We start from the raw sequence: 21836 nt of genomic DNA, 5'->3' as shown, positions 1-21836 counted from the left end.
TTTCTTCTGTTGTGGATTGAGGTAAAGGAGTTAAAAATTCCGTTGTTTCCTCTTTAATTGTTTCAATTTCTGCACTCGAAACTGTAGGTAAACTTTTTGCCATTGTACTTGATTGAAATGGAGATATCGATAGTGTCCTTGTATCTTCTTCAGATGTTCTATCTTCATCTACACTATGACTTGAAAATATACTTTTAGTTTGAGTTCTTGTTTGAGGAAGCATTGTTGATAGTGTCCATGGCACTTCTGTCATTTGATTTTCTTCTTCACTGGATTCTTGAAATGAACTGCTTTCTTCTGTTGTGGATTGAGGTAAAGGAGTTAAAAATTCCGTTGTTTCCTCTTTAATTGTTTCAATTTCTGCACTCGAAACTGTAGGTAAACTTTTTGCCATTGTACTTGATTGAAAAGGTGATATCGATAGTGTCCTTGTATCTTCTTCAGATGTTCTATCTTCATCTAGACTTTGACTTGAAAATATACTTTTAGTTTGTGTACTTGATTGAGGAAGCTTTGTTGATAGTGTCCATGGCAGTTCTGTCATTTGATTTTCTTCTTCACTGGATTCTTGTAATGAACTGCTTTCTTCTGTTGTGGATCGAGGTAAAGGAGTTAAAAATTCAGTTGTTTCCGCTTGAATTGTTTCAATTTCTGCACTCGAAACTGTAGGTAAACTTTTTGCCATTGTACTTGATTGAAATGGAGATATCGATAGTGTCCTTGTATCTTCTTCAGATGTTCTATCTTCATCTACACTTTGACTTGAAAATATACTTTTAGTTTGAGTACTTGTTTGAGGAAGCATTGTTGATAGTGTCCATGGCACTTCTGTCATTTGATTTTCTTCTTCACTAGATTCTTGTAATAAACTGATTTCTTCTGTTGTGGATCGAAGTAATGGAGTTAAAAATTCAGTTGTTTCCGCTTCAATTGTTTCAATTTCTGCACTCGAAACTGTAGGTAAACTTTTTGCCATTGTACTTGATTGAAATGGAGATATCGATAGTGTCCTTGTATCTTCTTCAGATGTTCTATCTTCATCTACACTTTGACTTGAAAATATACTTTTAGTTTGAGTACTTGTTTGAGGAAGCATTGTTGATAGTGTCCATGGCACTTCTGTCATTTGATTTTCTTCTTCACTGGATTCTTGAAATGAACTGCTTTCTTCTGTTGTGGATTGAGGTAAAGGAGTTAAAAATTCCGTTGTTTCCTCTTTAATTGTTTCAATTTCTGCACTCGAAACTGTAGGTAAACTCTTTGCCATTGTACTTGATTGAAATGGAGATATCGATAGTGTCCTTGTATCTTCTTCAGATGTTCTTTCTTCATCTACACTTTGACTTGAAAATATACTTTTAGTTTGAGTACTTGTTTGAGGAAGCATTGTTGATAGTGTCCATGGCACTTCTGTCATTTGATTTTCTTCTTCACTGGATTCTTGAAACGAACTGCTTTCTTCTGTTGTGGATCGAGGTAAAGGAGTTAAAAATTCCGTTGTTTCCTGTTGAATTGTTTGATCTTCTGCACTCGAAACTGAAGGCAAACTATTTGCCATTGTACTTGATTGAAAAGGTGATATCGATAGTGTCGTTGTATCTTCTTCAGATGTTCTAACTTCATCTACACTTTGACTTGAAAATATACCATTAGTTTGAGTACTTGTTTGAGGAAGCTTTGTTGATAGTGTCCAATGCATTTCTGTCATTTGATTTTCTTCTTTACTGGATTCTTGAAATGAACTGCTTTCTTCTGTTGTGGATTGAGGTAAAGGAGTTAAAAATTCCGTTGTTTCCTCTTTAATTGTTTCAATTTCTGCACTCGAAACTGTAGGTAAACTTTTTGCCACTGTACTTGATTGAAAAGGTGATATCGATAGTATCATTGTATCTTCTTCAGATGTTCTATCTTCATCTAGACTTTGACTTGAAAATATACTTTTAGTTTGTGTACTTGATTGAGGAAGCTTTGTTGATAGTGTCCATGGCAGTTCTGTCATTTGATTTTCTTCTTCACTGGATTCTTGTAATGAACTGCTTTCTTCTGTTGTGGATCGAGGTAAAGGAGTTAAAAATTCAGTTGTTTCCGCTTGAATTGTTTCAATTTCTGCACTCGAAACTGTAGGTAAACTTTTTGCCATTGTACTTGATTGAAATGGAGATATCGATAGTGTCCTTGTATCTTCTTCAGATGTTCTATCTTCATCTACACTTTGACTTGAAAATATACTTTTAGTTTGAGTACTTGTTTGAGGAAGCATTGTTGATAGTGTCCATGGCACTTCTGTCATTTGATTTTCTTCTTCACTAGATTCTTGTAATAAACTGATTTCTTCTGTTGTGGATCGAAGTAATGGAGTTAAAAATTCAGTTGTTTCCTCTTTAATTGTTTCAATTTCTGCACTCGAAACTGTAGGTAAACTCTTTGCCATTGTACTTGATTGAAATGGAGATATCGATAGTGTCCTTGTATCTTCTTCAGATGTTCTTTCTTCATCTACACTTTGACTTGAAAATATACTTTTAGTTTGAGTACTTGTTTGAGGAAGCATTGTTGATAGTGTCCATGGCACTTCTGTCATTTGATTTTCTTCTTCACTGGATTCTTGAAATGAACTGCTTTCTTCTGTTGTGGATCGAGGTAAAGGAGTTAAAAATTCCGTTGTTTCCTGTTGAATTGTTTGATCTTCTGCACTCGAAACTGAAGGCAAACTATTTGCCATTGTACTTGATTGAAAAGGTGATATCGATAGTGTCGTTGTATCTTCTTCAGATGTTCTAACTTCATCTACACTTTGACTTGAAAATATACCATTAGTTTGAGTACTTGTTTGAGGAAGCTTTGTTGATAGTGTCCAATGCATTTCTGTCATTTGATTTTCTTCTTTACTGGATTCTTGAAATGAACTGCTTTCTTCTGTTGTGGATTGAGGTAAAGGAGTTAAAAATTCCGTTGTTTCCTCTTTAATTGTTTCAATTTCTGCACTCGAAACTGTAGGTAAACTTTTTGCCATTGTACTTGATTGAAGGGGAGAAATCGATAGTGTCCTTGTATCTTCTTCAGATGTTCTATCTTCATCTAGACTTTGACTTGAAAATATACTTTTAGTTTGAGTACTTGTTTGAGGAAGCATTGTTGATAGTGTCCATGGCACTTCTGTCATTTGATTTTCTTCCTCACTAGATTCTTGTAATGAACTGCTTTTTTCTGTTGTGAATTGGGGTAGAGTTAAAAATTCCGTTGTTTCCTCTTGAATTGTTTCAATTTCTGCACTCGAAACTGTAGGTAAACTTTTTGCCATTGTACTTGATTGAAGGGGAGAAATCGATAGTGTCCTTGTATCTTCTTCAGATGTTCTATCTTCATCTAGACTTTGACTTGAAAATATACTTTTAGGTTGTGTACTTGATTGAGGAAGCTTTGTTGATAGTGTCCATGGCACTTCTGTCATTTGATTTTCTTCTTCACTGGATTCTTGAAATGAACTGCTTTCTTCTGTTGTGGATCGAGGTAAAGGAGTTAAAAATTCCTTTGTTTCCTCTTGAATTGTTTCAATTTCTGCACTCGAAACTGTAGGTAAACTTTTTGCCATTGTACTTGATTGAAATGGAGATATCGATAGTGTCCTTGTATCTTCTTCAGATGTTCTATCTTCATCTAGACTTTGACTTGAAAATATACTTTTAGGTTGTGTACTTGATTGAGGAAGCTTTGTTGATAGTGTCCATGGCACTTCTGTCATTTGATTTTCTTCTTCACTGGATTCTTGAAATGAACTGCTTTCTTCTGTTGTGGATCGAGGTAAAGGAGTTAAAATTTCAGTTGTTTCCGCTTCAATTGTTTCAATTTCTGCACTCGAAACTGTAGGTAAACTTTTTGCCATTGTACTTGATTGAAATGGAGATATCGATAGTGTCCTTGTATCTTCTTCAGATGTTCTTTCTTCATCTACACTTTGACTTGAAAATATAGCATTAGTTTGAGTACTTGTTTGAGGAAGCTTTGTTGATAGTGTCCATGGCACTTCTGTCATTTGATTTTCTTCTTCACTGGATTCTTGAAATGAACTGCTTTCTTCTGTTGTGGATCGAGGTAAAGGAGTTAAAAATTCCGTTGTTTCCTGTTGAATTGTTTGATCTTCTGCACTCGAAACTGAAGGCAAACTATTTGCCATTGTACTTGATTGAAAAGGTGATATCGATAGTGTCGTTGTTTCTTCTTCAGATGTTCTATCTTCATCTAGACTTTGACTTGAAAATATACTTTTAGGTTGTGTACTTGATTGAGGGAGCTTTGTTGATAGTGTCCATGGCACTTCTGTCATTTGATTTTCTTCTTCACTGGATTCTTGAAATGAACTGCTTTCTTCTGTTGTGGATTGAGGTAAAGGAGTTAAAAATTCCTTTGTTTCCTCTTGAATTGTTTCAATTTTTGCACTCGAAACTGTAGGTAAACTTTTTGCCATTGTACTTGATTGAAATGGAGATATCGATAGTGTCCTTGTATCTGCTTCAGATGTTCTATCTTCATCTAGACTTTGACTTGAAAATATACTTCTAGGTTGTGTACTTGATTGAGGAAGCTTTGTTGATAGTGTCCATGGCACTTCTGTCATTTGATTTTCTTCTTCACTGGATTCTTGAAATGAACTGCTTTCTTCTGTTGTGGATTGAGGTAAAGGAGTTAAAAATTCCGTTGTTTCCTCTTGAATTGTTTCAATTTCTGCACTCGAAACTGTAGGTAAACTTTTTGCCATTGTACTTGATTGAAATGGAGATATCGATAGTGTCCTTGTATCTTCTTCAGATGTTCTATCTTCATCTACACTTCGACTTGAAAATATACTTTTAGTTTGAGTACTTGTTTGAGGAAGCATTGTTGATAGTGTCCATGGCACATCTGTCATTTGATTTTCTTCTGCACTGGATTCTTGTAATGAACTGCTTCCTTCTGTTGTGGATCGAGGTAAAGGAGGTAAAAGTTCAGTTGTTTCCGCTTGAATTGTTTCAATTTCTGCACTCGAAACTGTTGGTAAACTATTTGCCATTGTACTTGATTGAAGGGGAGAAATCGATAGTGTCCTTGTATCTTCTTCAGATGTTTTATCTTCATCTACACTTTGACTTGAAAAAATACTTTTAGTTTGAGTACTTGTTTGAGGAAGCTTTGTTGATAGTGTCCATGGCACTTCTGTCATTTGATTTTCTTCTTCAGTGGATTCTTGAAATGAACTGCTTTCTTCTGTTGTGGATTGAGGTAAAGGAGTTAAAAATTCAGTTGTTTCCGCTTCAATTGTTTCAATTTCTGCACTCGAAACTGTAGGTAAACTTTTTGCCATTGTACTTGATTGAAATGGAGATATCGATAGTGTCCTTGTATCTTCTTCAGATGTTCTATCTTCATCTACACTATGACTTGAAAATATACTTTTAGTTTGAGTTCTTGTTTGAGGAAGCATTGTTGATAGTGTCCATGGCACTTCTGTCATTTGATTTTCTTCTTCACTGGATTCTTGAAATGAACTGCTTTCTTCTGTTGTGGATTGAGGTAAAGGAGTTAAAAATTCCGTTGTTTCCTCTTTAATTGTTTCAATTTCTGCACTCGAAACTGTAGGTAAACTTTTTGCCATTGTACTTGATTGAAGGGGAGAAATCGATAGTGTCCTTGTATCTTCTTCAGATGTTCTATCTTCATCTAGACTTTGACTTGAAAATATACTTTTAGGTTGTGTACTTGATTGAGGAAGCTTTGTTGATAGTGTCCATGGCACTTCTGTCATTTGATTTTCTTCTTCACTGGATTCTTGAAATGAACTGCTTTCTTCTGTTGTGGATCGAGGTAAAGGAGTTAAAATTTCAGTTGTTTCCGCTTCAATTGTTTCAATTTCTGCACTCGAAACTGTAGGTAAACTTTTTGCCATTGTACTTGATTGAAATGGAGATATCGATAGTGTCCTTGTATCTTCTTCAGATGTTCTTTCTTCATCTACACTTTGACTTGAAAATATACTTTTAGTTTGAGTACTTGTTTGAGGAAGCATTGTTGATAGTGTCCATGGCACTTCTGTCATTTGATTTTCTTCTTCACTGGATTCTTGAAATGAACTGCTTTCTTCTGTTGTGGATCGAGGTAAAGGAGTTAAAAATTCCGTTGTTTCCTGTTGAATTGTTTGATCTTCTGCACTCGAAACTGTAGGTAAACTTTTTGCCATTGTACTTGATTGATAAGGTGATATCGATAGTGTCGTTGTTTCTTCTTCAGATGTTCTATCTTCATCTAGACTTTGACTTGAAAATATACTTTTAGGTTGTGTACTTGATTGAGGGAGCTTTGTTGATAGTGTCCATGGCACTTCTGTCATTTGATTTTCTTCTTCACTGGATTCTTGAAATGAACTGCTTTCTTCTGTTGTGGATTGAGGTAAAGGAGTTAAAAATTCCTTTGTTTCCTCTTGAATTGTTTCAATTTTTGCACTCGAAACTGTAGGTAAACTTTTTGCCATTGTACTTGATTGAAATGGAGATATCGATAGTGTCCTTGTATCTGCTTCAGATGTTCTATCTTCATCTAGACTTTGACTTGAAAATATACTTCTAGGTTGTGTACTTGATTGAGGAAGCTTTGTTGATAGTGTCCATGGCACTTCTGTCATTTGATTTTCTTCTTCACTGGATTCTTGAAATGAACTGCTTTCTTCTGTTGTGGATTGAGGTAAAGGAGTTAAAAATTCCGTTGTTTCCTCTTGAATTGTTTCAATTTCTGCACTCGAAACTGTAGGTAAACTTTTTGCCATTGTACTTGATTGAAGGGGAGAAATCGATAGTGTCCTTGTATCTTCTTCAGATGTTTTATCTTCATCTACACTTTGACTTGAAAAAATACTTTTAGTTTGAGTACTTGTTTGAGGAAGCTTTGTTGATAGTGTCCATGGCACTTCTGTCATTTGATTTTCTTCTTCAGTGGATTCTTGAAATGAACTGCTTTCTTCTGTTGTGGATTGAGGTAAAGATGTTTGGCGTGCAGTTAACATAGATACATCAATAGAAATGGTATCTGTCATACAGTTGCATGTACACGAGTCATCTCCTTGTTCCAATAGGCAAGTGCATTCGCAAATATCATATGTTGATGGTTTACTGCTTGTTATTGGCTCTATCATTTCCAAGGATGAAAGCTCCGATGGGATTGTGGTTTTATTACCAATAATAGCATCTCCTTTTGTTGTGATATATTCAATACTGAAATGTTCTGGACTGGCCTCTGTAAGTAACGAAGTACCATTTTCTTCCTGTGTTGGGATATTATCTGTTACACTATAGAGTTCTTGATTTGTTTCTGTGGGTAATGAATGCTCGGATCCACTTACCGAGACTTCTGAACTACTTCCAATTGGGTTGCATTCGCAGATACACGAGTCTTTTCCTATTTCTAACTGGCAAGTACAATCACAACCACTAAAAATTGATTGTTCAAATTGAAAGTTTGTACTTAAGAGAGGTAAAGACTTTGACTGTTGTTCCTTTTCCTCTAGCGTTAAGTGGCTTATTCCTGTGTTTGGTATTCCTTGTAGACTACTTAATGTTGGATGATCTTTGTCTGTGGTTGAAATTTTGATTAGACCACTAAATGCTGTACTTAATGGTGGTACAGATTGCGATTGATTTCCCATGTCGTTTTGGGAAGTTTGATATTGTCCTGTACTCGAAATTGGTAATGATGTCAATGGACTTGTAGTTTTCTCTTCTGAATTTGTTGTTTTAAGGGTACTTTTATATGAAAAAGGGTTTGAAGAGTACTGAAAATCTTCGCTAGACTTTATTTGGCTTGCTGTTAACATAGATGCATCAATGGAAATGGTATCTGTCATACAGTTGCATGTACACGAGTCATCTCCTTGTTCCAATAGGCAAGTGCATTTGCAAATATCATATGTTGATGGTTTACTGCTTGTTATTGGCTCTATCATTTCCAAGGATGATAGCTCCGATGGGATTGTGGTTTTATTACCAGTACTAGCATCTCCTTTAGTTGTGATATATTCAATACTGAAATGTTCTGGACTGGCCTCTGTAAGTAACGAAGTACCATTTTCTTCCTGTGTTGGGATATTATCTGTTACACTATAGAGTTCTTGATTTGTTTCTGTGGGTAATGAATGCTCGGATCCACTTACTGAGACTTCTGAACTACTTCCATTTGGGTTGCATTCGCAGATACACGAGTCTTTTCCTGTTTCTAACTGGCAAGTACAATAACAACCACTAAAAATTGATTGTTCAAATTGAAAGTTTGTACTTAAGAGAGGTAAAGACTTTGACTGTTGTTCCTTTTCCTCTAGCGTTAAGTGGCTTATTCCTGTGTTTGGTATTCCTTGTAGACTTCTTAATGTTGGATGATCTTCGTCTGTGGTTGAAATTTTGATTAGACCACTAAATGCTGTACTTAATGGTGGTACAGATTGCGATTGATTTCCCATGTCGTTTTGGGAAGTTTGATATTGTCCTGTACTCGAAATTGGTAATGATGTCAATGGACTTGTAGTTTTCTCTTCTGAATTTGTTGTTTTAAGGGTACTTTTATATGAAGAAGGGTTTGAAGAGTACTGAAAATCTTCGCTAGACTTAATTTGGCTTGCTGTTAACATAGATACATCAATAGAAATGGTATCTGTCATACAGTTGCATGTACACGAGTCATTTACTTGTTCTAATAGGCAAGTGCATTCGCAAACATTATGTGTTGATGGTTTACTGCTTGTTATTGGCTCTATCATTTCCAAGGATGAAAGCTCCGATGGCATTGTGGTTTTATTACCAGTAATAGCATCTCCTTTACTTGTAATATGTTCAACACTGAAAGGTTCTGGACTGGCCTCTGTGAGTAAAGAAGTACCACTTCCTATCAGTTTTGGGGTATTATCTTTCACACTATGAATATCTTGATTTGTTTCTGTTTGTAATGACTGATCGGATCCACTGACCAAGACTTCTGAACTACTTCCATTTGGGTTGCATTCGCAGATACACGAGTCTTTTCCTATTTCCAATTGACAATTACAATCACAACCACTTAAACTTGATTGTTCAATTTCAATGTTTGATATTGTACTTAAGAAAGGTAAGGAGTTTGACTGTTGTTCCTTTTCCTCTAGCGTTAAGTGGCTTATTCCAGTGATCGGTAATTTTGGTAGACCACTAATTACTGTACTTAATGGTGGTACAGATTGCGATTGATTTCCCATTTCATTTTGGGATGTTTGATAGGATGTCGATGGATTTGTATTTTTCCCTTTGGTATTTGTATTTTCAAGAGTACTTTTATATGAAGAAAGGTTTGAAGAGTACTTAAAACCTTCGCTAGACTTTATTTGGCTTGCTGTTAACATAGATACATCAATGGAAATGGTATCTGTCATACAGTTGCATGTACACGAGTAATCTCCTTGTTTCAATAGACAGGTGCATTCGCAAATATCATTCGTTGTTGGTTTACTGCTTGCTTTTGTCTCTATCTCTTCCAACGATGAAAATCTCGACGGCAGTGTTGTTTTATTACCAGTTAAACCTTGTCCTTTAGTTGGGACATCCCCAATACTGAAGAGTTCTTCTGGACTCGCCTCTGTAAGTAAAGTTGTGCCTTTTGGAACATAATCTTTCATGCTGTGGAGTTCTCGATTTGTTTCTGTATGTAATAAAATGGTAGATGCACTAGCGGTTGCACTTTTTGAGTCATCTAATGTGCTTTCTTTAAAGTTGCATTCGCACAAACACGAATCTTTGCCTATTTCCAAATTGCAAGTACACTCGCACATTTTAGGACTGATTGATTTTGTATTAAGCAGAAGTGAAGTTTCTGACTGTTTCATATTTTCTGTTGGATGATCTCTTTCTGTGGTCGAAATTGTGGATGGAGCACCCGGCGGTATACCAATCTGGGATGAAGAATCTAGCTGATGCTCTACATCCTGTTGAGGTGTTTTTGGACTCATATGGTGTATAGATTTTGATGGTTGCGTCGTTTCTGTGCGTGTCAATAGATCTTTGTTCGTCGACTCTGGTAGAAGTTCTGAAAGTTTCGTTTCATTCTCCCTATCCAACTGATCTGTCATCAACATTTTTAATGAACTGTCTGTTACTGCAGTCAACTTAAGTTGAGATTCCAATCGATTTGTTGATCCTACTGTTGTAAATTGATCCTCCTTTTCTGTATTCGAAAACTGTGATAAGCTGCCTGATACTATACTCGACTTTTGCTTTTCCTCGCGAGTATGTTGATCCTTTTCAGTTGTTATTATTGGACCTTTTTTCGTAGTCGAAAAGTGAAATGAAGAGCCTGAGAGTTGATTAATCTGAAGTGGAGTTTCAGATTGTTCCGTTCGCTCAATAGTGGTTTCAATATATTCGGTAGTTTTTGCCTCTGAACATTCTATACATTTAGAGTTAGTTAGATCTGAGTTCGGTTTAGGATCACTCCTGAAAGTTGTTGTTTCATATTCATATATAATCATTGTAATTATTTCTGAAAAATAGCCAAACATGATTTTCGTATTATCTAAAATTGGCGACTCAATTGTTGTTGTGATAATTTCACTGTTCGGGTATTTTATACTGGCACTTGGTGATACAAAGTCAGAGCATTCCTCACAGCCTTCCTCCGTAGTACTCATTAGCTCAGTTAAATCGGTACAAAATTCGCAGTTGGAGTCTGGACTTGTTGTCGTATCGATCGAAGTTCGAGGTTTTGTTGTAAATGTCGCATTGCTTGTACTTGGTGGTATTATTGTTGTTGATACAAAATCAGAGCATTCAATACAGATTTCTTCCGAAGAGGGAGATATCTCTGTGCATAGCTCACAGGAAGTGCTGGAAATTTCCGTAGTAACTTTAAGTAAGTTAGATGATTGATTGTTTGTATTAAAATCCGTAGCATGCTCATTAATTCCAGTGAGCCATGACCCGCTTTTCGTAGGAGTAGACTCATTCAATATGTTTGAACTTAGAGAAGCACATTCCTCGCATGTTTCCGCGGAATCGAAAACGTTTGTCGTTTCATCTGATGCTTCAGAGCATAATTCACAAGTTGAAGTTGCGTCCGAAATTGAAAAATTTATTCTTGCACTGATTATTGGAGCTGTTACCATTTCTAACAGCCTTTGGTTTCTGGCATATCTTACTAGATTCTGGGGATCGCTGATGTTTTCTCTTGAAACTATATGGTTTAATTTAGCTTCATTGCTTATGGACATGGTTAAGTTGTTTAAATTGGTCTCATTATGCATTTCCAATAGTTCTTGCGAAGCAAAATTTTGTTTTATGTTATTTTTTATATACTCTAAATGGTCGAATAGTTCGGGTGTTTCGGTTGCCGACAAATATTCAAAGAAATCATCTTTCTTCAGTCTTCTATTTGGAAATCCTTCTTTAGGCGTATTTAATAAGGAACTCCTTCGTCTTTGAATCAATAAAAAAAACTGTAGAATTTTTGAGTTAAGTCGTAGCCTTTGTTTAGCCATATTGAGCTCCTTTGAATTCCAATATTCGTTAGCAATAATCCTCCATTTTTTACTGCTCAATATTTTCATATCCTTATATTTAATTTGATTATTTTGCACCTTAGAATACAAGTCATTTTATAAAAGTTATCAGTTATCTAAAAATACTTTATTTTACAAAAAACTCACCCTTTGCGAACGACTCTTTATGTAAATATTTCCAAGTAGGTTCCTTGCGCTTAGAAAAGATTCGGTTATGAATTCAAATAAATTGCATCGTCTTAAAGTACTTTTCTTACTTAGAAATCGCATAAAACATTTTAATTGTTTTCTATTATCTAAGCTCTGTAGATTTTTAAGGACTATGGCACTCCGCGAAAAATTTTCTTTTCTCGTAATACGATTTAATGATACAATTAATTTTTTTTCGTCATTTTTAGTTAGAAGTCTTTTCTTAGTAATCATTTCTTGGTTTAACTTTTTATAAGGTTTATTAATTAATTTATCCTTCCTAAACTTGCTGATCATGGAGTTACTTATGCGAAGGTTATGTTTGAAGATTTCACCCTTTAAATATTTGTGGATTAATTTATAGACTTAAAGTAGAAATCACTCTTATTTCAGTGTCACAACTTACCCGTAATAAGTGATAGTTCCATGTTGGAAAAAGGTCGAAGACTGCATTTCGCCAGCTTAGAAGTGTATTTAAGAAGTGCATTTGATAATGATTTAATGTGGTTTCTGAAGTAATCTTGGACTTCATGAACTTATAATAATGAATGTGGTGCACGCCGCATTTTAGATTCGACTTATTATTTAATGATATTTCGGCCATTTTTCGAAATCGATTGGTTGACCTAGTGTTATTAATGTCAGCAAAACATGTATCATGCGAAGCCAATGGCTTGAATAAATAGAAGAAAAAGGCAAAGTTCAAATTGGAATCTGGATCCTTAACGCAAAGTATTCCTTTTGGATTATATATGTGTCCTGCAAATAAATAAATTCGTGATTTTTGCAATCAGATATTTCGTTACGCACCTGCGAAAATATAAATAACAAATGCGAGTGTAATCCAAAAACCGATTAATAACTGCATTATGAAGCTTACTTCATTACTTCGGCCAAAACTGTTTTCACTTTTGCGAGAGTTAAAACTGGCAAGGTCTTCATTGATAAATAATTATTTTTAATTTCATTTTTATGCCCCATTATTTCAGAACAGACGCTTAAATGCAATTTGTTACAACTCCAAACTACTAACAATAAAATACATGGTTCCTAATCTAAGAAGCGACAGCATTTTACTAGTTTTAACGCTGCAAACGTATTTGTTTAAAACAATTTGATTCATTTATTTAAATTTAAAACTATGCATTTTTTTTAATAAAACGCGTAATAGAATCGGTAAATAAAAATTCACTCAACTGATAAAAAAAACAATGCTATAATAGACAAGTGCTACTATATTAAATTTCAGTCGTATAAACACAAATATTTGAGTTTACGAATTGAATATTTCTCTACGCTCAAGGAATTTTGAATACAGTACTAATGATTTAATAATGCTGGAAAGTTGGAAATATATAAATATATACAAGTGGCAATTAAATTAAAGACGAACTCAAATGTCGTCAGTTTTTGTCTCCACAATGCGACTTATTATTGGTATATCTTCAACCTTTGTAAAGTTGCCCAATGAATCACCATTAAGTACGCTTTCGATATAGTCATGTCTGAACTGCTCCCACTTTCGTGTCTTGAGAAAGTCCTTGAACAAAGCCTCTCTGGTTGGAATATTGCACTCGATGTAGAAGCGCTGTCGCTGCCAAACGTTGCCAGGATTTTGGGCGGCCTCTAAGAGCCAAAAGCGTGGTATTACGATGCACTGCACCGTGGTCCTCGCCATAATCACACGATGATCCATTTTCTCGCCCAACCCAAAGATTCCTCCGAATGTCAGCGAGCCAACGTCAATAAAATGCGTTTCAAAGCGTTCTAGGCCGGCGTTTGTGTCTTCAATAGTTCCCTGAAACGAATTGCTGGAGGCAGTGAATATTTCGCTAACCTCCGATTCGCTCTCAATTTCGTCAATTTCGCTGACGTATGCTGAAACTGGCGTTTGCATTCCAGAGTTCTCACTATACCGCTCCTCGACAAGATTCTCAGATATGTGGCCTGATTCATCATCCTCGCCCATTATGTAATACTCATAATGCTCTGGCTTCATGTTACGTTCTGAGTCCCGCACACGGTGTCGAGATCGCAGCCGTTGTCGTGCTCCTGGATCCTTGGTGGATCTCCTGGCCAGCGGTTTCTTCATCTCGTCGCAGGCCCGTTGTATCTCCTGGAGTCCCATTTTGCGCAGCTGCGCAAATAAGAGAAGAAATATTGAAATAATCTAAGTACAAAGGCATTAACGAGATTCAAAAGATTTGGTTAACAGATTCCAAGTCTGTCAAAATGATTACCAAAACTCTGATACCCGAATTTGGAGAGCTCACCTTCCTTTTCTTGCTCTGTTTGTTCTCATCCAGCGATGAACTGGATTGCATGTACTCGTTAACATCAAAGTACGGTTCGTTGTTGGGCCTGGAGCCATCTTTCAAGGCAGGATCGGTTTCCCGTTTATGAACCTTTGGCAGCTCGAATACCTTCTCCCGGTTAACTATGCTGACCTTCATGTGAAGGCATTGTAGGATCACACATTCCCCGCTCAGGACAAAATAGACATAGCTCATGGTGCTTAAATCCTCGATGTGGATCGTCTCCAAAGGCTCGAACTGCTGAATGCTACCGTACTTACTGGCATTCACGATCTAACAAAAAAGTTACTCCATAATTTGTCGTCCTTAATTATAATTACAGCAGGTAAGTACCTGCTCTTCGTTGAAAAAGCTAAAATAGTCAAGGGCCCGCAGAGCATTCTTCTTTTCCTGCCACATCTTTTGCATATGAGGTAGGAGAACAGATTTATAATTCATATTGAAGATAGCCAGCAATTCGCAATTAGCTGTAAGAACCAGCTACAATTAGGTTTCAACAAACACACTATTAGTTTTACTTGTGGCGGTATAGGTGTTGGTTCTGGGTGCATCTTCCATCACATCAATATCCCCAATGCAATCCCCGGGTCCAAAAATAGCCTCCGATTGTAGTTCAGGAAGATTGCAGCCCTAGGAAATAACAAGTTTTTCAAACATATATATATTAGGTGTGGAGATCATTTAAGAAACAAGTTATTACTTTAGTTTACCTTACTGTATATGTTCCTGGACATTTCCACCTCACCGGCGATTATAAAATAAATCGTTACGGGAAAATCGCCTTCCTTCATAACAATGCGTCCGGGTGTTATTGCCATGAATTTGACAATCGGAACGAGACGAGCGCGGACTTTCTGCGAGGGATAACAGGTCGTATAAGTAATATATATATATGCAAAGGATCAGCGTTACCCACTGGAGGAAATTTTGAAAAACAAGCGAGATTTGCCACAATGTTGCACAGCTTTTTTCTTTCATCGACGGTACGCGTGGCATGCGGAGTGCGCAGCAGCGATTTCTCCTAAGGTTCAGCAAGCAAACAAATAGAAAGAGCTCCAGGATCAGGACTGGATAAAAAAAGTAGAGATTCGTTGGACTTACGGCCATGGTCATCATGCCCACTTTGCGCTTTTGCCGCACCAACATGGCCACGTTCTTCTTCACATTCAGCGAGATTCCCGTCTCCTCGGGCAGCTCATTCAGCCATTGCATATTCAGGATCACGGCCCGGACGAGCTTCTTGAAACGAATCTTGGCCATTTTTTTTCCATGGCCATCGAAACCATCGCGTTGGCGCTTGGACATGATCGCTCCTTCTAAATGCCTTCTGTTTAGTTCAAAGTAATGTATCCATATAACTTTATTCGAATGACAAAGATTTGGGTTTGCCGCCTGCTGGCTGGATAAGCTCGGAAATTTAACAATATGTAACTTGATTTTTAAATTCTATTTAACTTATTTTTAACAGATTTTGTACGCCAAAAAATATACGTTATTTTCAAAGATTTTTGAAACATTTTTTGCTATTTTATTGTTTTTTTTTTATTTATGAAATACACATAAATCCTGAATACCTATTATTTTTCTTAGTTTTTTTTTAAATATAATATTTATTGGGGCTTTTATCGATATATATTACAATCGATATTACTCCCTTTAAACATCTTCTCAAGCTGCGCTTGCTGGCGCTATCTTGACGCACAGTCATACGATGAACTCGGTATGTGGTATATTTTGATGATTCACTACGTTCACACTGCGCACAATTGAATTCTATCGTTGGCTGTGGCTATCGGTACGGAAGAAATTTTAGTTCGTCTTTAATATGATATTGTTATGAATAACAGAAATTAAGCAAACAATAGATAGCAGTGCCCAACAACGCGATTTGTTGTCTCAGTTCGGTGCTGCAGTGCAATGTAAAGTATATATACGAAAATATTTACACACGCGCATTAACCGATAAATGTTCTGTGTAGATGGTTTTTTTTCGCCTTTTTTTTTGTTACCCATATGAAAGAGAATTAAATGGTTGTGTTAATGATTCATTTACAAAGGAACCCCAAACCGAACACCACAGCCCAGAGTTTGTGAATCCAGTGGGCAGTATTTATCCCGCATGAGAGGAGTATGATAAAGACGACGGCGATGACGACGAAGATGATGATGATGAGATGATGATATGATGACTCTTCGGGTCGTGTATGTATGAAGAAAAGAACCGAATGATTTTTTGTGTTCGGCTCGTTTGGCAAAAAGGGCTTAGCCTAAAGTTTGTGTGTGGTATGGCGTGTGGTGTGGTGTGTGCTTTGGTGTGCTGTGGTGTGCGGCTCATATAAACGGCTTGTGTTTTACATAGTTGGATGTTGATGTACAAGAGGGTGCAGCATTTCCCTATATATACATACCACTTAAGTATATACATATATGGAGTTACAATCCATTTACACTCCAGACCCATAAGTAACCTATACTCTTATTAAACTCGAAATATCCTGAAAATGTCTGCGTATACATATGTAGAAAGTCGGCCGGCGATTTCGAAGACATATACATATGTATGTATGTACAGTGGCTCACAGCTTAATTTGTTCGGAAGTAAATATTTATTTAATAGTGTTATGGTACAAACAAATAAAGGAACAGTTATATGTGCTAATTGAAAACTAATAAAGTTAATTTTCAGTTTGTATGGTGAACATTTAAATTTAATTAGGTGAGCAGAAAAAAAAAAAGAAACAATTTTAAGATCTGAAAATTAAACTGTAAGTTTAATGGTTTTTATTGCCTAAGCTGTGGGTTCACTGTACTGTATATTTCTGACTCAAATAATAACAATTGATATGCTATCTGTTTTTAAAGGTTTTCTTATTTCATCTATCTCAGTACTCATAAAATATGTACGGAATAGTCAATAAAAACATTTGATCGTGAAAAAAAAGAAAATAAATGAACAGCTGATTGAGGAAACGTAGAAAAAGTAAACAAAGCGCAAACAGCTGATGAATATACTATATACATACATATATTATCTTTCATTTAGTTCTAGTTAGTTTAGTTAGTCTGCGTCTCAAAAAAGCTTTAAAATATGGTTTTGGATACACATTGTCTTTATGTTCTAATTGAAAAACCCTGTTTCCGGTGCTGGTTGTACTCGAGAATAGTGTCTCTTAGTAAATTTCCAACTCTGGCGGCTGTTTTTCCAATTGGCTTAGGCTTAATCTTATATAAAATAGGTTTAAGACATTTTACATTTAAAATGTAAGCTAGATCTCCTCAATTTGCTTATCAAGAGAAGTTGGAGTTGAGTTAACCGGAATCCTCCTTTTTTTTGCCATTTGTTTGGATACTTATAGCGAATCTTTTCCAATTCGTTTTGTGAGATTACCACTACAGAAATGGCAAAGATAATGATTTCATGGTAAGCCCCAGTATAAGTTCTTCACTTTATCCTCAAACATTTTCGAATTATTTTAAATGATACTAGGAAACAAAGTTATTGAAGCTGGTTTTGGGCAGATGTTGGTTTAGCAAGGCATTTAACTCTGTAAGTGACACTTAATCTAAGCTTTGCCTTTACAAACGCAGGTTTAAGCATTATCAAATATGATTCTTGTATTATAAATATAGTAAGGGGGCTAAGTGTTTTTATCTGGTCTTCTTACAGCTTAGCACATAACCAGCACGGAAAAGCCTACAAAGTCACAAAAGTTAACGTTTCTCTCAGATAAACGCATTCGTATCGTTGCTATATGTGGCTTTTATTAAAACGAATTCCACTCGAAGTTAAATATAGACTAAGACTCGCATTTGCTGAACAGAGCTCATAAGCCCAACAATGGCGGACCTAATACATTTGGGAAATATCGATGTGGTCATCCAGAAAGATAAGCCCGGATCGCCAACGGGCTGTTCGGATGATGGTAACCTGGCTGGGCTGGGTGGCATGACTGGATTAGGTGGCATAATGGCCCCTGGTGGCATTGACTTGGGTGACTTGGCGCAGGAATTGGATCACGATGAGTTCGATGGACCCCATATGCTCAATGGTAAGCACACTTTCATGCATTTCTTGTATATGAATAACTTTGTTATATCTTTCTCCTACTAACTTTCTGCCAAACTCCAAAATTAGGTGAACGTCCAGCGATTATTGCTCCTCCGGAAAGCGAATGGTATCATGGACGACTTGATCGCTACTCTGCAGAGTCTCGTCTACGGGGAAGCAGTAAACTGGGCAGCTATTTAGGTGTGTATAACGTGGTATTCGAAGTTAAAAGAGTTGCTAAATATGCTTTTTGGTTCACTTTAATGCTGAACAGTTCGCGAAAGTGACCGCAAACCTGGCTCCTATGTTCTAAGTTATTATGGGCGCACCGGGATAAACCATTTTCGGTAAGTCATTGATTGGATACTTGATTACAACAAGTTGCTCTGAAGGATCTTATATATTTTGTGTTATGCTTTCCATAGGATAACAGCCGTGTGCGGTGACTTCTATATCGGAGGACGACAGTTCATTTCCTTAAGCGACTTGGTTGGTTACTATACCTCATGTAGTGACCTACTGAAGCGCGAACGCTTGGCCATACCAGTTGCTCCGCCGGAGCCAGTTAATGATAAGAAACGCGTCGTAGCCATCCTGCCTTACACAAAAATGCCAGAGACCGATGAACTGAGTTTCCAGAAAGGTGATATCTTTTTTGTACACAACGACATGGGCGATGGCTGGTTGTGGGTGACTGCCCATCGTACTGGCGAGCAGGGAATGATTTTCAGAGAACTTGTGGACGATCTGGATGTATCTATCGATCCAAATACAGTGTTTCCCTGGTTCCATCCGAACTGCACCAAAAACGAAGCCGTCGATATGTTGGTTAAAGGTGTGTATCTTTCATATACCTTCAAGTAAAGAATGAACGCTAGATTATACATATCTGAAACCATTTTTTGTATCTTTACAGCTGGACCAGGAAGTTTCCTTGTTCGTCCAAGTGACAACTCACCGGGGGATTACTCTCTCTTCTTTCATATAAACAATCAAATCCAACGCTTTCGCATTGAGAAGAAGGGCGTGCGATATTTAATGGGTGGCCGGACATTCGAATGCTTGGATGCGGTTATAAATCGATACCGCAAAGAGCAAATTGTCGAGGGCCACTCACTGAATCATCCAGTTGTGAATGGCATTCAGCCAGAGTTCAATCAGCAATATGTTGTGGAAAAGGCCGCCGAAAAGATCTATGCAACATTGCGCGAGTGCCGTGACCAAATCGGTCTCAAGAAGATCAAGGGAATCAAACATCACGGTCACTTGAACAAGAAGTCGGACAAAACGACGAAATGGAAGCAACTATACTTCGCTCTAATCAACGATGGTTCGGAGACGCAACTCTGCTTCTACGACAATCCGAAGAAGACCAAACCGAAGGGTCTGATCGATTTGTCCTGTGCTTACCTCTATCAATGTCACGATTCGCTGTGGGAGCGTCCCTATTGCTTCCAAATTGTCGAGAGGGCCCTGCCATGCCTGGCCACAGTGACATATCTGTGTGCTCCTAGTCAGGAAAGCTACGTGGAGTGGATCAACTCGCTCAAAGCGCAATGCGATTCCCAGCTGAGTCGTGCCCAGAAGAAGGTCTCACGTCTTCGGGAGCTTCGTTGTCTTAATCTGCATGTGCTAGAAGCTCACCGATTACCATTTAAACTAGTGCCACATCCATACTGCAGTATTTCCCTCAATCAAGTCAAAGTGGGCAAAACTCGTGTCAAAATTGCACCCGAACCCGTCTGGGAGGAGGAGTTTGTGCTGGAGTAAGTCTTACATATTTTTAATGGTATCATACATTACTTAAACTTATTTCGTTGCAGCGATGTTCCTCCAGATGTTGTCTCACTAACCATTACGTTAATATCGCGCGGCAAGCGCGGCAAAGACTCGGAAGTGGCCGAGCTAACCATTGACTTGTCTAGTCTGAAGAACGGCCAGGAAACTGAGGGCTGGTACCAACTCACTGGAATGACACCGATGGGTGAATGGGGCTCGTTGCGATTGCGTATGCGCTACCTCGACGATCTGATAATGCCGTGTGAAGAGTACAGTCCTCTGCAGCAGCTGCTCCTCGAATCGGAGCTCTACGCTGTGAAGGCGCTGGCTGAATTGTGCCATAATGATCGGGTTCCTTTGGCCACGGCTCTATTGCGAGTCTTCCGGCAGGAGAAACGGGAAACGGAATTAATTCGAATGCTGTGCCAGGCGGAGGTGACGCGCGAAAATGAAACCACAACGCTTTTCCGGGGCGCTTCCTTGGCCACCACACTAATGGATCTATATATGCGCACCGAATGCAGCGGATTTCTGCAGTCGGCCGTTAGCGAAACCGTGCAGCGCATTTTGGAGAGTAAGCAGTCGGCGGAACTGAATCCAACGAAAATGGATGTCAACGATGATGCCTGCACGAATGCAGAGTTTCTGTTGCAAATCCTTGATCTGGTCACCCAGTCGATATTCACTTCACCGGACGCCTGTCCCCGCAATGTGCGTTTCATTTGCAGCTGTCTTCAGAAGGCTGTGATGGCTAAATGGCCGACAGAGCGGCTGGTTCGCACCCGCGTCGTCTCTGGCTTTATATTCTTGCGCCTTCTGTGCCCAGCGCTGCTGAATCCACGCCAATTTGGCTTGGTCAGCGAGACGCCACCAATGGCAGCCACTCGGTCGTTAGTCATGGTCGCCAAGTGTCTGCAGAATCTGGCCAACTTGATTGAATTCGGCGGCAAGGTGCGTGCGATTGTAGTCAATTATATGAACACCAACATAAAATGGCTTTCTTTTCTTAATTTTAGGAACAATACATGGAGGTTGTCAATCCGTTTATCTTGAAGAACAAGGAACGTATGATTGTTTTCTTGGATCAACTGTCCTCGGTCAACGATCCGAACCAACCGCTTGGAATGTTTGTCGAACAAAGTACAAATCTGAATTCACAAGACACTGGTAATTATTTCTTAGTCTAATTGAGCTGTAGTGGTATTAAATATAATATGATATGCTTTGTAATTTTTCCAGGACGCGAGCTGGCTACCTTGCATCACATCTGTGTATCACATTCGCAAGAACTTCACGAGTTATCCAACATACTTTCAATTAAGAAGCTGGTCACAGTTACGGACATGCTGACCAAGCACAAGCTGAAGTACCGCGAGATGATCAGCTAAAATAAATTGCGAAGAGAGCGGATAATAAAAAAAAGCGATGTCTTCTTATCTACAAGTCCCTTCATACCTTTTTATAAAAATATTTATATGTGTATACTATTAGAATACATAAAATAAGAACTCATAATAACTGGTTGAATTGTATTGGAATAGTAAACAGAATATCATTTATAAAATTATTTATATGAAATGAAATAATATTTAACAGACCGGTATGCATTTATTTATTATGATTATAATTAATGTAACTTATAATACACTAGCTTACACGGATTACTCCGTATAGCCGCAAACTCAGATATTAGAAATGGTTTTGCTTTTGATATTGTTTATAATTTAGTGCATTATCGTCAAATGGCAGATGGCGTCCGCATGCACGACATTTATCCAAAACTCAACTCATTTTTTTTTACATAACGCATAAAATCGAAATAAAATTAATGAATTCAAAAAGAGTGCAAAAGACTTCCTCTGAAAACATATACAGTGTTTTTGAATGGCTTCATTTTGGTTTCTTGTTACTGAGAAATGTTTTCTAAGTAACTGGAGGTGATTGCTGCGATTCTTTGTGTTCGAAGGCGTTG

The 21836-nt window shown here is 37.5% G+C and overlaps 2 protein-coding genes across 4 annotated transcripts; one reads left to right on the top strand and one right to left on the bottom strand.

Annotated features, from left to right (window-relative positions):
- Positions 1 to 13004: 13004 nt before the first annotated feature.
- LOC120457066 lies at positions 13005 to 15478 on the bottom strand. The gene is made up of 7 exons (XM_039644244.2): positions 15139 to 15478; positions 14954 to 15058; positions 14748 to 14891; positions 14556 to 14667; positions 14371 to 14504; positions 13996 to 14310; positions 13005 to 13859 (listed from the first exon to the last, which is right to left on the bottom strand). Exons 1-7 carry the CDS (start codon positions 15340 to 15342, stop codon positions 13116 to 13118), a joined length of 1758 nt encoding a protein of 585 aa, XP_039500178.1. The 5' UTR covers positions 15343 to 15478; the 3' UTR covers positions 13005 to 13115.
- Positions 15479 to 15797: 319 nt separating this feature from the next.
- Positions 15798 to 21707, top strand: LOC120455191 (ras GTPase-activating protein 1). Of its 3 annotated transcripts, XM_039641131.2 has the most exons (10): positions 15798 to 15956; positions 16095 to 16239; positions 17705 to 18086; positions 18173 to 18286; positions 18360 to 18432; positions 18511 to 18920; positions 19002 to 19851; positions 19909 to 20815; positions 20881 to 21031; positions 21104 to 21707. In XM_039641131.2, exons 3-10 carry the CDS (start codon positions 17876 to 17878, stop codon positions 21250 to 21252), a joined length of 2865 nt encoding a protein of 954 aa, XP_039497065.1. In that variant the 5' UTR covers positions 15798 to 15956; positions 16095 to 16239; positions 17705 to 17875; the 3' UTR covers positions 21253 to 21707. The 3 variants fall into 3 exon arrangements, with proteins under 3 accessions (XP_039497065.1, XP_039497067.1, XP_039497066.1); XM_039641133.2 differs by lacking the exon at positions 16095 to 16239 and having other exon boundaries at positions 15804 to 15956; XM_039641132.2 differs by lacking the exon at positions 15798 to 15956 and having other exon boundaries at positions 16080 to 16239.
- Positions 21708 to 21836: the final 129 nt, after the last annotated feature.

This window comes from Drosophila santomea, chromosome X (assembly GCF_016746245.2).
Source record: "Drosophila santomea strain STO CAGO 1482 chromosome X, Prin_Dsan_1.1, whole genome shotgun sequence".
Classification (NCBI taxonomy): Eukaryota; Metazoa; Arthropoda; class Insecta; order Diptera; family Drosophilidae; genus Drosophila; species Drosophila santomea.
This window is presented reverse-complemented; position numbering and strand designations above follow the sequence as displayed.